General features: G+C 41.0%; 1 protein-coding gene across 1 annotated transcript in view; it reads right to left on the bottom strand.

Moving 5' to 3' along the window:
* The window catches only part of Ppp2r5e (protein phosphatase 2, regulatory subunit B', epsilon isoform), a 68,596-nt gene that overhangs the window by 19,355 nt on the left and 34,552 nt on the right, over window positions 1-14,689 (bottom strand). Inside the window, exons 4-6 of the mRNA XM_013016066.1 lie at window positions 1,158-1,288; window positions 975-1,034; window positions 159-267 (exon numbers count right to left, since the gene is read on the bottom strand). Coding sequence (XP_012871520.1) covers window positions 159-267; window positions 975-1,034; window positions 1,158-1,288 — 300 coding nt within the window. The remainder of the gene's footprint in view (window positions 1-158; window positions 268-974; window positions 1,035-1,157; window positions 1,289-14,689) is intronic.

The raw sequence follows: 14,689 nt of genomic DNA, 5'->3' as shown, positions 1-14,689 counted from the left end.
ACTTTTCATTCTGTTTCAAAAGCAGTTGTAAAAAGTGTGTGCATTCCTGTAACCATAGCACTTGACAGGTTGAGGCAGGAGGATCAAAGGTTCAAGGTCAGTCTGTGGTATATAATCAGATGCTGTCTCCAAAAAATACCAGTCTTTCCAAGTTCTACCTGGGCATGGAAGAGTGACAAGCTCCTGACGGTATGTAAAGGGATCAGCACTTTCACCAGAAACTGTTTGTGTTCTGCCTTAAGAGGTAAAGCAAAGCCATTGATAATACTAGGAAAAAGGAAAAGAGATACAAATTAGCAATGCAAGCACAGCCAGCACCCTATACCACCAACTGACCACGTGGGACAGTTAACTCTCAATAAGCTTCCATTATAGACCCAGACATACAGCCACAACATACTTATGCCCACTTCAGTGGTCATCAATGCTTCATAGTTACTTCAAAGTATATTTAAGTAGGAAAGGAGTGAGAAGCTAAATTTGCTTATGATCACCTAACAAAGGCTCCTGTGCTCTTAAAACTAGTCAGATGGTTCCCAAAAACGTATGTGTGCGTGTGTGTGCGCGCGTGTGTGTGTGTGTGTGTGTGTGTGTGTGTGTGTGTGCGCGTGTGTGTGTGCCGTGTGCCAGTACCAGAACGTGAACCCAGGGTCTGGGTGCTCAAGGCTGCCATTTGACAGTTCTACTTTTGGGTGGTTAATTGGAGATAAGAATCTCACAGACTTTCCTAACTAGCTAGAATTACAAGTGTGAGCTACCAATGCCTAGCCCAAAAACTTTTTATCAGCATCTTTTATTTTTCCTTCCTCCTCCTTTTCCTCCCTGTCACTGCCTCCCTTGCTAAACTTCCTCCTGAAATACAACCTTTAAGTTTTGAGAAATGTTCCTTGATTTCTTGAAGTCTCTGCTTAGCTTGTATCTGATCTTCAGAATGCTATTTTCCTGAGACCAGCAATTATGTAACAAGTGCTCACCTTCCTAATATTTCCAGCAGTTCAGCTACACCATTGAAGTGTTCAGTTTCATAAACAAACCTGGGGAGGGGGAAGAAGGAGAATAAAGTCAAGACTGTGGGGTTGACATATGGGACGTTTACTTCTTATTTCTATGAAAACATTAACTTTGCCTCTTCTCCTGCTCCCCCACCCTCCACTTACCTTAGAAAAATATTGTTAATCTGTTTTCGGATAAATGCTCTAAGACCAAGAAACTTGCCATAAATTCTGTGCAAGACTGTTTTTAAGTAGTCCCGTTCCCGAGGGTCTTCACTGTCAAATAGCTCCAAAAGCTATTGTGAAGAAAAGATAGGGCAGATGTCAGTGGCAGTTGCAGGAAAGGATTTAGGAATGCTAGTAGCATTATTTAAAATCTCTGCCTTCCTTCTTTTTTCTTTTCTATCTCAGCCTCCAGGGTGGCTGGAGCTTTTGTCCTCAAAAAGTTACCAATCATATACCAGGCACAGTGCTAGTCTCTGAAAATAGAATGCTAACAAATGTGACGGACAAAGGGGTTTGTAATCCAGTGAAGATACAAATAATAACAACAACAAATGTAATCATGGTCAACACGTGCACTCTGCATGTTTATTATGAAATAATGCTATCTCAGTTTTGCACATCAGGAAAAGGGGGCACAGAAAGTTTACGTGACCTGCCGTGGATTTGCAGCTGGTCAGCAGTAGAGCTGAGATCTGAACCTAGGCATTCAAGGTCTTAAAGGCATTTCCTCAAACACTGTACTATACTATTATACTGCTTATGTTCCAAATATAGGACTTCAGCTCTACCAGCATATACAGATACATAAACAACCTAACCTAAAGCATATATCAAAACTCCTAATGATGCCAACAAAATTCTCCTTTTTTTAATCTGTGCTCTTGTTACCTAGGCATGCTCATTTTGTAAATATTCATCACATTACTTCTATATAAATTACATGCAAATAACTCTTAAAAATATGGAACCTTAAATAATAGAAACCCGCCAGGCACTGGTGGCTCATGCCTGTAATCCTAGCTACTTAGGAGGCTGAGATCTGAGGATCGCAGATCAAAGCCAGCCCAGGCAGGAAACTCCATGAGACTCTTATCTCCAATAAACTACTAGAAAAACAGAAGTGGCACTGTGGCTCAAGTGGTACAGTGCTCACCTTGAGCTGAAGAACTCAGGGACAGTGCCCAAGCTCAGAGTTCAAGTCCCACAATTGACGAAAAATAAATAAAACAAACAAACAAATAAAATAAATAGAAACCTGGTAACATCACATCCATGTATTCTTGAGACTCAGACCTCAAAAGAGGTAGTTACAAAAGAGAAGTATTACACCAAATGACAGTAGGCACTACACATTGAACTCAGTCGCTATCAAAAATACCGGCTGCAGCGAGGCAGCTGGGGCTCATGCCTGTAATCTTAGCTACTCAGGAGGCTGAGAACTTGGTGACTGCAGCTGGAAGCCAGCCTAGGTAGGAAAATCTGTGTAACTCTATCTCCAAGTAAGAACCACAAAAAAAGGGGGGGGGGTGATGGGAAGGAATGAGAAGGGGAAACAAAGGAGGAGGCTACAATGCTTGATAAGAAATGTCCTCATTACCTTGCTCATGTAATTGTATCCCCTCTGTATTTTCACAATTAAAAAAAATATTGAAATACAAAAAAATATGGGTTAAAAAAAAGAAAGAAAGAAGAAAAAAATCATTTTTGCAAGGTGGGGGGGGGGGGGGGGGGAGAAGAACCACAAAGCCAAAAATGAAGCTGTCCTTCAAGTGACTGAGCGCTAGCCTTGGAGAAAAGAAGCTCGGGGAGAGAACCCAGGCCCTGAGTTCAAACCCCAGGACCAGCACTAAAAAAATAAAACACAAAATCAGCTTTGTTTTCCAGGAATTGGTCCAATCTTTAGCTATAGAGACATAATTCCAGGGGGAGTGGGGGGTGGGGGGAGATGGGAAGGGATGGGAAGGGGAAACAAAGGAGGAGGCAACAATGCTTGATAAGAAATGCACCCATTACCTTGCCCGTGTATTTTCACAATAAAATTTTAAAAAAAGATATAATTCCAACACTCAGGGGGCTGACACAGAATCTCATAAAAATAAACAAGAGGGAGGGGAAATGAGGGAGAGCAAAAAGGGGATGGATTTGATCAGACTGTCACAAATAATGCATGCTAATAAAAATGAAAGGGAGGGACAGGAGAAGGGAGGAATGGAGGATGGAGGGAAAAAGGGAAGGAAGAAAGGAAAATAAATACACAGGACCTAGAGAAGCAAAAACCATCAGGTTACAGAGGGGACACAAAATTAGAAGCCTTGCATATCTCGATTTCAAAACTTACTATAAGCCTATAGTAATCAAAGAAGTGTGATACTGACATAGGATAGATATGCCAAGTGAGAATTAAGAGTCCAAAAATAAATCTCAAATGTATAGTCAACTGATTTCCTGTAACGATGTGAGGATATTTCAGCACAGAAAGAATAGTGTTCTCCACCAATGGTGCTAGGATGATTGGATATCCACGTGTAATAGATAAAGTTGGACCTCTACCTCATACCAAATACTCAAATCTATTTTCAAAAAAAAAAAAAACCTAAAGAACTGAACTATAGAAGAAAATGTAAAAATAAGTGTTCATAGTCCTAGACTAAGTGATTTATTTTTAGCTGTGAAATGAAAGGCTTATCTAGGCAATAAGAGAAAAAAATAGACTATCAAAATAAAAACATCTATAAAGAACACTATCAGGCTAGGAATGTGGCTTAGTGGTAGAGTGCTTGCCTAGCACGCATGAAGCCCTGGGTTCAATTCCTCACTACCACATACCACACAGAAAAAGCCAGAAGTGGCACTGTGGCTCAAGTGGTAGAGTTCTAGCCTTGAGCAAAAGAAGCTGAGGGACAGTGCCTAGGCACTGAGTTAAAGAAGAAGAAGGAAAAAAAAACCCAGTATCAATAAAGTGAAACAGTGAATCACATAATGGAAGGAAATATATGCAAACTATTGACTGATAAACGACTAGTATCCACAACATATTTGAACTTATTAACCTCAATAAGCAAAATTGATTCCATTTAAAGTTGAATGATCTTTATTTTAAATGGACATTGCAAAGAAGGTATACAAATGACTAATAGATGCATGAAAAAGCATTCGATTTCACTAATCACAACAGTAGCACCAACCCCAAACAAAAACAAGATACCACTCGGTGACAGTAACTAAAAAAGCACTGGTAAGGATGTAAAGAAATTGAAACCCTCGTACATGGTTGGCAAGCAAATGGGTGCATTCAGTGTGAAAAATAGTTTGGCAGTTGCTCAAAAGTTCTACAGTTGGACAGTTCCATACTCCCAGTGTACAATGAACAGAACTGAAGCCATATATCCATACGAAAACAATACAAAAATGTTCATCGAATGATGTCTTTCACAGCAAAATATTTCAAGAGCAGGGAAGAGAGACTACACACAGAAAGCACAATACCATCATTATATATTTAAAAAAAAAAAAAAAAAAGCAGCAGCCGGGCGCTGGTGGCTCACGCCTGTAATCCTAGCTACTCAGGAGGCTGAGATCTGAGGATCGCGGTTCAAAGCCAGCCCGGGCAGGAGAGACCGTGAGACTCCTATCTCCAATAAACCACCAGAAAACCGGAAGTGGCGCTGTAGCTCAAGTGGTAGAGCGCTCACCTTGAGCTGAAGAGCTGAGGGACAGCGCCCAGGCCCAGAGTTCAAGCCCTACGACCGACAAAAAAAAAAAAAGCATGATACACGCAAGGTGCCAGGGTGATGGTAAAAGCAAGACAATGTCATCTGCTTTCATAAAGCCCAGTCCAGTGCTGGCCACGCTGAATAAACACAGCACAGGACGCTGTACAAATGTGTAAGACACTTACTCTATATGGAAGAAAAACAATGACAGAGATGGTTTCTCTAAAAAGTGATATCCCAAAAAAGCAGTAAGAGTTTAAAAGTAGGGCAGCAATATTTGTATTAGTCAGCTTTTTGGGGTTATAACAAGCAAGAACTTAGCTCAGGCTACTTATGAGGAAGAAAAGGTGTATTTAGCTCATCAAAGTCCAAATGGCACAGCACAGCTGTAGGCAAGGGCTGTGCCTAATGACATCACCCTATAGTGCAGCTATCAATCATGTGGGAGCAGACCAATGACTGCATCTCCAACCAGGAACAGAGAAGCAAACACTGGTATCCCACAATGCTTCCCACTAGCCCACTCCAAATATTGTCCTGTGTGAACTCCAATCAGCAGGGCCTGTGGGAGCTGCTGACATCATACATAAGCCTTCTCAATATCTACACTGAAAGCTGGAAGCTGACAGAGCGATTCCATAAACATCTAGAGGAAGATGAATAAAATGCCACAAATGTGTGTCTAACTAAATTATCAATCAAATATGTAGGCAGAAAAAGATAGCATCCAGACAAGTGATCTTTTAAAACATGTACATCAAGTATCAAATTTGCATCAAGGTAACTTTCTCATCAAGTATCAAGAGAACATGTTCCACCAAGCAAAGACATGGTCCAGAAAAAGGCAAAAGACATCTCAGGGGGACCACTTGGACTTAGCCTGAGAGAAGGTACCAGTGCCAAACAGAGCCAGATGACCAGGGCTCCAGGAAGGAGGCCTCCAAGAAGAAAAGGAAGGAAGAGAGTAAGGAGAAAAAAAAAATCATAATGTAAGACTTGAAGCTTTGAAACTACTACAGGAAAACAGATGAAGATCTAATCACAGGCAATGGCTCAAGAAATAAGACCAAGAACTGCCAAATAGGATTGCCTCAAATTAAAAAGCTTCTCCATTTGCAGAAGCTAGATCTAAAATACACTGGGACATGACCTATACAGACTCTAGGCCTTCACACACAGTGAGACCAAAGGAGGGTATTCTCAGGAGAGGAACACAAAGCCGCAATGCCTGTGTGCATCTCTCTGATCTGTAAAATAATATTTATTGATATATACTCCAGGAAATGGCAGCTGTTGTTCTTGTTTTCTTTGTCTTATTTCCCATAAACAATTCAGAAAAAGCCAGGAGTGGTGCTGTGGCTCAAGTAGTACAGTGCTAGCCTTGAACACAGAGAGGCTCTAGGTCAGCACCCAGGCCCTAAGTTCAAGCACCGCCAGCCCCCAACTGGCAAAAAGGACCACTATCAGAAATGAAGAGATTATGGCAACAGAGTGGGCCATAATCCCCACTGGGCCAAAGGATCGAAGGGGAAGTTTCTAGTAACTCTTGCCTTGAAGACCTTTATGGAAAATAAGTATAAAAATTTCAAAGGTAAAAATATGAACAATTCTACTAAGTCACAGCTTCCTTCCAATTTTAGGCATTCTAACTAGACAGGTCCATTTCCCACCCCCACCCCCCCTTTATGTATTGTATCGAATTCAAGGAAACCTTGTGATTTCAAAGGAAGACAATCAATTTGGTCAGCCTTTCAAAAGAGAGCTGTTGTAACTACATAAAAATGCACTAACAGGCTGCAGGTGGGGACTGGCTACTGGTAGGACTCAGGTAAATGAACATGCAGTAAATGTCCTTGTTCAGAAAATATTCAGAATTTCAAGGCAGAACCACTTAGCACCACACCAGGCACAGGACTCTTTCCTACAGAGGGTCAGTGTACCCACTCAAGCTGAGTGCTGCAGAGGCCGGCTCGGGACACAGCACTAACAGTAGCAAAGCCCTTTGAGAGGTTTCTTAGTTAAATGGTGAGCAAGACAGGATGAGATGAGTTATTATTTATCTGCAATAGCTATCATAAAATTTTAGGTAGAAAAACAGTTTCTCAAGTTTTAACTGCTATAGGCTGGGGGTGGGGGGGAGACAGAAAAAGAGAAAGATGTTGACATTCATGAAACTTCCTCGCAAAATCTCCTTGTATTAGGGTTGAGATTCAAGGCCTTATAATTTTTATTTCAGTTTAGAACTTACAGTGCGTGTATGTGCACGTGCTGTTCCTGAGGCTTGAACTCAGGAACTGGATGCTGTCCCTGAACCTCCTCTGTTTATGGCTACCATCTGAACAACTCCACTTCCAGTTTTCTTAGTAGTTTACTGGAGATAACTCTCCTGCCCAGGTTGGCTTTGAACTGCGATCCTCAGATCTCAGCCTCCTGAGTAGCTAGGATTACAAGTGTGAACCACTAGCACCTAGCCTAGAGCTTATAATTTTTTAACAGCTTGGTTTGTGTTATGTCCAATTTGGCTTGAGTTTTTAAGAACACAATAACAAAAGGTCATTTTTAAGGACAGGCTGCATTATTTGCATAATTTGCATATAATTACAACACCTTTCAGCTAAATATAACTGCAAATGTGAAGTACAAATTACTAAATAGCTATCTCCAGCAGTACATATGTTTCTGGGGATACTTGACTTGTATGTCTCTTAGCAACCACTGACAAGTTTTTCAGATCTGCAGAGAGGTTGAAAACAATCTTCAGAAATACTCTGTTCAACTGTGGCCACAATAACCCACCCAAAGAAACAATCAAGGTTTGCTATTTACTTGTTTCCCAATCAGAAAGAAACCATTTCCCCAACATTCCTTACACAGATGAAATGATCTTTATGGAGGACAGGCAAATTTGTTCACAAACAGAGGCAAGCATACAATTTGTAGCTGCAGAAGGCACTTTACCAAGTTACCTAATTCTAAAATCAACATTACCATGGGCACCAGTGTACTGTGTGATAAAATGACAGTCTTTAATGTCTGACAGCTTTCCTATGTAAAGACTTAGATGAGTACATAAAAGATGCTAAAGGTTATGTAAATGCAGATTTAATTTTTAAAAAATCACAATGAAATTCCAGTAGGCCAGTCATATTCCTGAATACAAAACAAAGAATAACCCTAAAAGAAAAACATCTACAACCCCTCAATAAAAATAAAGGAACATGCTGTTTTGTCTGGCCCATTCACAATCTACATCTCCATGGTTTTCTGTTGAACGGTTGGTCATGCCTCCAGGGGCCAGACTAGTGGGGGGGCCACCGTTTCCAGCACTCCCTTTCATCTCAGACTACTTTACTTGGCACCACTGGTCCTCTGTGAAGATCAGCGTATGCTACCCCTGGCTTTCATCACTTGTCATCCTGTGAAATACAGTCCTGGCATTGATGAAACCTTCACTTCCAACACTGGTCAGAAGACAGTGATAGACGAAGCCCCGCTGAACAGAATCCAGAAGTAAAGAGACCACATGCAACAACTAAGAGGTCCTGACAGCCTGAAGAGAAAACAACAACAACAACAACAAACCATCAGGTTAAGCCCACAGGGCTCCAGTGGTTTTAGACTAAGAATTGGATTTGAAGTAATTCCTAACATGCTTGGCAAGATGTGACATACTAACACTATATGATTCTACAGCCTGAAACTACTAAAAGAAAATGCAGCTAAAAAAGGTCCTTAAAACAAGAACTTATCCTAATAAAAATGCTAGTGACAAAGCTGGATGCTGGTGGCTTACACCTATAAATTAAATTCTCAGATCTGACAATGACCATTCAAAGCCAGCCCTGACAGAAAAGTCTGTGAGACTCTTATTTCCAATTAACCAGCAAAAAGCCAGAAGTGAAGGTGTGCCACCAGCCTTGAGCAAAAAAGCCAAGTGAGAATGTGAGGCCCTGAGTTCAAGCCCCAGTACCAGTATGCATACGTACATGCATGTGCATGCGCACACACGTGCAAGCACACACACATACACACATGCACACATTAGTGATAAACCAACACAGTTATGAGCATAGTATTCACTCGTTATGACCTTACAATGCAATTCCCTTTGTACTATGGATCTTGCACGTACTTTCCAATAAGGAAACGGATGCATAGAGTACTTGATGTAACTTGTTCAAAGTCACACAATGAAAAGGAGCAGAGCATAAACTCAAACCAGCATCTACAATTAGCCACCAATCCATACTGCTTCCTGATGAGGAAAAACAACTCAAGGTACTGAATAAAGCATTTGAGCCAACACAGGAAGCATTCATCCAAGGTTTAGATTTTAAAAGGGCATATCCAAATGCTGAAAGGAAGCAAACACAATGAATATTGGGCATAAAAGAATAGTACAGCTTTACAAAAAATAGTCCTAGGAAGGCAAATGCATAGAATTAGCTGAGGTCTGCAAAAATTTAAAAGCAAAATGAAAGCATATTTCCAACTGAAACCTGTACAATTTTTATTGATTATAATACACATGATCATTTTTTTAATTTTCAAAATAAGTAGATACAGAGATGGACAAAACTAGAAAGTAAAATCATCACATATTATCATGCCCTTCCAAACAATTAACAATAACTTGGCAATATCTCTTCCCAAATTCTTCACATATACTGCTAGGCTTTAATGTGCCCTTACTTCCCAATTCATGTTTTGGAAACTTAATCTCTAATACAAACCTTTTTGGAGGTAGAGCCTTTCAGGTGTTTAGCCTCAAAACTGGATTAATGTCACTTTTTTTTTTTTTTAAGGGACTGCAGCCAGGCACCAGTAGCTCATGCCTGTAATCCTAGCTATTCAGGAGACTGAGATCTGAGGATTGCCGTTTAAAGCCAGCCCAGGCAGGAAAGTCTGTGAGACCCTTATGTCCAATAAACTACTCAGAAAAAGGTAGAAGTGGCACTGTAGCTCAAGTGGTAGAGTGCTAGCCTTGAGCACAAAGAGGGCCAGGGACAGTGCCCAGGCTAGGGTTCAAGCCCTAGGACCAGCCAAAAAAAAAAGAAAAGAAAAAGGTACAGAAAGGGGCTGGTGAAGGTGGCTCAGTGGTAGAGCGCTTGCCTTGCATGCATGAGGCCCTGGGTTCGATTCCTCAGCACCACATAAACAAAAAAGAAAAAAGCCAGAAGTGGCGCTGTGGCTCAAGTGGTAGAGCGCTATCCTTGAGCTGAAGAGCTGAGGGACAGCGCCCAGGCCCAGAGTTCAGGCCCCATGACCGGACCCCCCCCCAAAAAAAAAGAAAAGAAAGGGGCGGGGAGAGGGGGGTGCGGGGAGGGAGGCACAGGAGATGGGACTGTAGGAATGGCTTTGCTCTCTCCTACCCTTCCACCTTTACCATGTGAGGACAGATTACGAAGTCCTAACTAGATGCCGACACTTGGACCCTGGACTTCCCATCCACCAGAAAGAGAAATAATCTTATTCTTTACATGCTACCTAGCCCGCTTAGCCAAATTCTGCTTTCAGTTACTCAAAGTCAACCACAATCCAAAAAGATTAAATGAAAAATATTTTTTTTTTCCTTTTGAGGCAGGGAAGATTACATGGCATGAGCGATCCATGGGAAGACAGAACTTCAGTCATCTTTGGGGAGCACGCATTTGCTTTAAACAGAATTAAGGGCCAGGGAATATAGAGCACATATAGTTCAAACATGTCTCAAGTCATAGGTGTGTTCAGGGGTGGCCAGAGATGTTCCCATAGTGGATGGAGTGGGTCAGATGGGGCCTTGTTAATAAGAGTCATTAACAGGTGTTCCAGTCTCCATGGCTCAAGAAATAATTCTCAAGTTTGCAGTTGCAGGTCATTCTGAGAAACATGAGAAAATTCCACCCTGCTCCCCTTCATCATACCCACACTGTGAATCACTTTGTCCAGCACATCCCCCTGCTGTACAATGCCCGCCCCTGGACTCTCAGCTGTTAGCTTATCAGATGGACTGTCACTGCACTACAGTGCTTTTCTGTAGGGTTCAGGCACTTTCTAAAGGTCTTGGAGGCTCATCTTTCATGAGTAAGAAGAATCCTACTGTATTCCATAGTGGCACCAACTCACTAAGACAAAAATACAAATGCCTTTTTGCCAAAGTAACAACTACAGGCTCAAAAACTATGGGTTCTGCATAGTACATGTGTTTCACTGAAAAGTAGATCACATTCTTTTTACTAACTGATGAGTAGCCCACCATAGAAATGTCCAGTTTGTTCAACCAGCTGAGAAATTAAAGTTGTTTCCATTTTGCAATAATTATTAACAATGATGCATTGAATATCTTTTCACAACTGTCTTTTGTGTACACAACTGATTATATCTTATAGAATAACTGTGTCAAAATTTGAGAGATTTTTCTCTTTGGAACAATGATAGCAAATCAGGAAATACATGTTTGTGTGTACCTGTTATGTACTGGCCTTTGTCTTTACAGGTTCTATGGCATACTTGGAAGAAGTTTCTCTATGCAAGTTCCAATTCGACAGGAACTGTTAGGTTCCAATCACCTATCTCAATGCTATTATAATATACTGTACTCAATTTTTTTTCTTTTTTGAACTGCTGAGAGCTAAATTGGTATGTGGGTAGTGGAGGTAGTAGTGGTGGTTTGGTTTTGGTGCCGGTAATAGGGCTTGAACTCAGGACTCAGGCATTGTTCCTAAGCTTCTATGCTAAAGGCTAGCACTCTACTACAGCTCCACTTCTGCGTTTTTGGTGGTTAATTGGAGATAAGAGTCTCATGGATTTTCCTGCCCATACTGACTTTGAACTGAGATCCTTAGATCTCAGCCTCCTGAGTAGCTTGAGTGCATGAGTGACCAGAACCTGGTCTGTTTTAAATTTCTTTTATTACCTTAAGTAGTTGTATAAAGGGATTTTAGCATGTCAGTTTATGAGTACAATATATCTTGATGTCATTATTCTAAATTTTATATAAATGCTTAAATTTTGTTTCAAGATGGAAATGTGACTTAGTTGGAAAGTACAGGCTCAGTATATGGCCTTAAAAGCAATCATCTTCAGCACCAAGAAAAAAAAAACTCTCTAAATATTGGCATCAAGAAAATAAGATATGCTACCAATTCAGGCAGATAAAGAGTATAAGAAGGAATTCAAATTTAATGAGCCTCTACTATGCCCCCCACAATAACAGTAAGTAAGCTTATTTTACCAAAGACAGAAAGCCTCAAAGTAGTCAATGCTCATGAGCCCAGGACTTGTTATCAATTTCAGACTGAAGGTAGGTATCCGGGTACCACCAACTACACTAAATGGACTGCCAGTCTGAAAGTTTATTATTCTCACTGATTCTATGATTCCCATATCCTGAGTGAGCAAACCCAAGCTTAGGAATCAAGTACGGACACTTGCTAAAAGTCCCATGCAAGGAGACAGAAGGGCCTGTGTTTGAATGAAGCTCCTTTTGCTTAGCTCATATTCTCAGCTCCTAAAGTACACTTACAATACCCAGTGGAATAAGTATTCAAACCCAGAGAGCTTTGTAACTATAAGACAAAATAGCTCAATTCTTATTTTGTCTTTGTATTCTCTGACGAAGGGGGCGGGCATTGTACAGCAGGGGGATATGCTGGACAAAGTGATTCACAGTGTGGGTATGATGAAGGGGAGCAGGGTGGAATTTTCTCATGTTTCTCAGAATGACCTGCAACTGCAAACTTGAGAATTATTTCTTGAGCCATGGAGACTGGAACACCTGTTAATGACTCTTATTAACAAGGCCCCATCTGACCCACTCCATCCACTATGGGAACATCTCTGGTCACCCCTGAACACACCTATGACTTGAGACATGTTTGAACTATATGTGCTTTATATTCCCTGGCCCTTAAATGTAAATCTCATGGCTAGAATAAATTTTATCTAACCAAGTTAAGTCTTGGTTAAAAGTATGAAAACTTTTTTTTGAGATTATCAATCTAGGAAAAATTAGGTATCTGCCTAATGAAAAGGAGTAAGATAAATCTCATCTTGATTTACCAGAAAGAAACATGATGTTGCCAAGGATCAAGCAAACCAAACATATGTACAGAATATACAAGGACAAGGTGGCAGCATGGGAGTCTGTGGGGAACAGTAAGCAGGCAGGGAACAAACTTTTCTCACAAAAGAGCTTCACAGCTTGTGGCTAAGGGGAAGACTAACAATGTGAAGTCCTAATTACCACAACCTCTGACAAGTTCTGCATACTCTCCTCCTAAGCAAAACTAAGAACCATAAGGATGATAACATATGAAAGTGAATTGCTAATTTATTAAAGGACAGAATGCAAAGACTACTGATTAATCTGTACTAAAGTATGGGAATTTCTACAGCACATCATAGGCTTTTATCAGCCTTGCCTAGTTTCACAATTTTAATCAATGACTTAGATAAAGTCTGATAGCATTTTAGGAAGGTTACAAATGTCAAGACTTAAAATTAAGAGTATAATACATGACAAAGACTCAGAAAAATTCCCTACAACTAGGAAAAAAGTATATTCCATAAAAACAAAGAGCAAGTTCTACCCTTAGATATTTTTTAAAGTTATAAAACAAATAAAAATAAGGAAACACACTGGCTTTATGGTAATGTGTATGACAATCAACTTGATGTCAGTTAGGACCAGAGGCTAACATCGTTAAAACTGTGGCTCAAGTAGTTGAACTTACCCATCAAGCAAAAAAAGAAAAAGCTAGCAGCCGGGTGCCGGTAGCTCATGCCTATAATCCTAGCTGCTCAAGAGACTGAGATCTGAGGATCACGGTTCAAAGCCAGCCGGGGCAGGAACATCCATGAGACTTTTTTGGTTTTTTCGGTTGGACTTGGGACCTGAACTTTGGGCCTCAGCACTGTTTCTCAGTTCTTCAGCTCAAGGCAAGAGCTCTACCACTTGAACCACAGTACCATTTCCAGTTTTCTGGTGGTTAATTGGAGATAAAAGTCTCACGGACTTTCCTGCCCAGGGTTGGCTTTGAACCATGATCCTCAGCTCTCAGCCTCTTGAGTAGCTAGGATTACAGGCATGAGCCAACAGCACCCAGCCTCGTGAGACTCTTATCTCCAATTAACCACCAGAAAGCCAGAAGAGGGCCCAGTGGCTCTAGTGGTAGAGTGCTTGCCTTGAGCTGAAGAGCTAAGAGATAGCTAGCGCCCAGGTCTAGAGTTCAAGTCCCACAACCAAAAAGAAAAATAATAATAAAAAAAGAAAAAGAAAAAAAAGGAAAGAAAAAGAAGAAAACTAGAGTTAGCCAGGTACCAGTGGCTCATGCTTGTAATCCTAGCTACTCAGAAGGCTAAGATCTGAGGATAGTGATTCAAAAGCCAGCCCTGGCAAGAAAGTCCATGAGAGGAGGAAGAAGAGAAGGGAGAGGAAGAGGATGAGGAAGAAGAAGAGGAAGAGAAGGAACCTAGAGCTGATCTGGAGCCAGTGGCACAATTTGAAGACAGTCTGGACAGAAAAATCCATAAAACTCTATCACCAATTGGCCACCAAAAAAAAAAAAAGAAAGAAAAGAAAAGAAAATGGAGCTGTATGCTCAAGTGATAGAGCACCAACCTTGAGCAGAAAAACTAAAGAACAGGGAGGAGGAGGAGAAGAGGGAGGAAAAAGAATAGGAAAGGGGAAGGCAGAAGAAAAAATAGGGTTGGAGACAGGTGGTAGAGCACCAGCCAATGAGCAAAAGCATCAGATACTGAGTTTGAGTCTCAGTCTCAGGAGAGAAAACAAAAACAAAAACAAGGATATAGATAGGACAACAGCTGCATTGGTTAACCAAACTCTTGTCACTGTGTTCAGATGTACACATATTTAAAAACAAAAGACAAAAAATACTGAAGGGGGGCTGGGAAGGTGGCTCAGTGGTAGAGCGCTTGCCTTGCATGCTCGAGGCCCTGGGTTCGATTCCTCAGCACCACATAAGCAAAAAGAAAAAA

The sequence above is a fragment of the Dipodomys ordii genome, unplaced genomic scaffold, assembly GCF_000151885.1.
Source record: "Dipodomys ordii isolate 6190 unplaced genomic scaffold, Dord_2.0 Scaffold2, whole genome shotgun sequence".
Lineage (NCBI taxonomy): Eukaryota > Metazoa > Chordata > Mammalia > Rodentia > Heteromyidae > Dipodomys > Dipodomys ordii.
The sequence above is the reverse complement of the archived record's forward strand: the minus strand, read 5'-3'. Positions and strand labels throughout refer to the sequence as shown.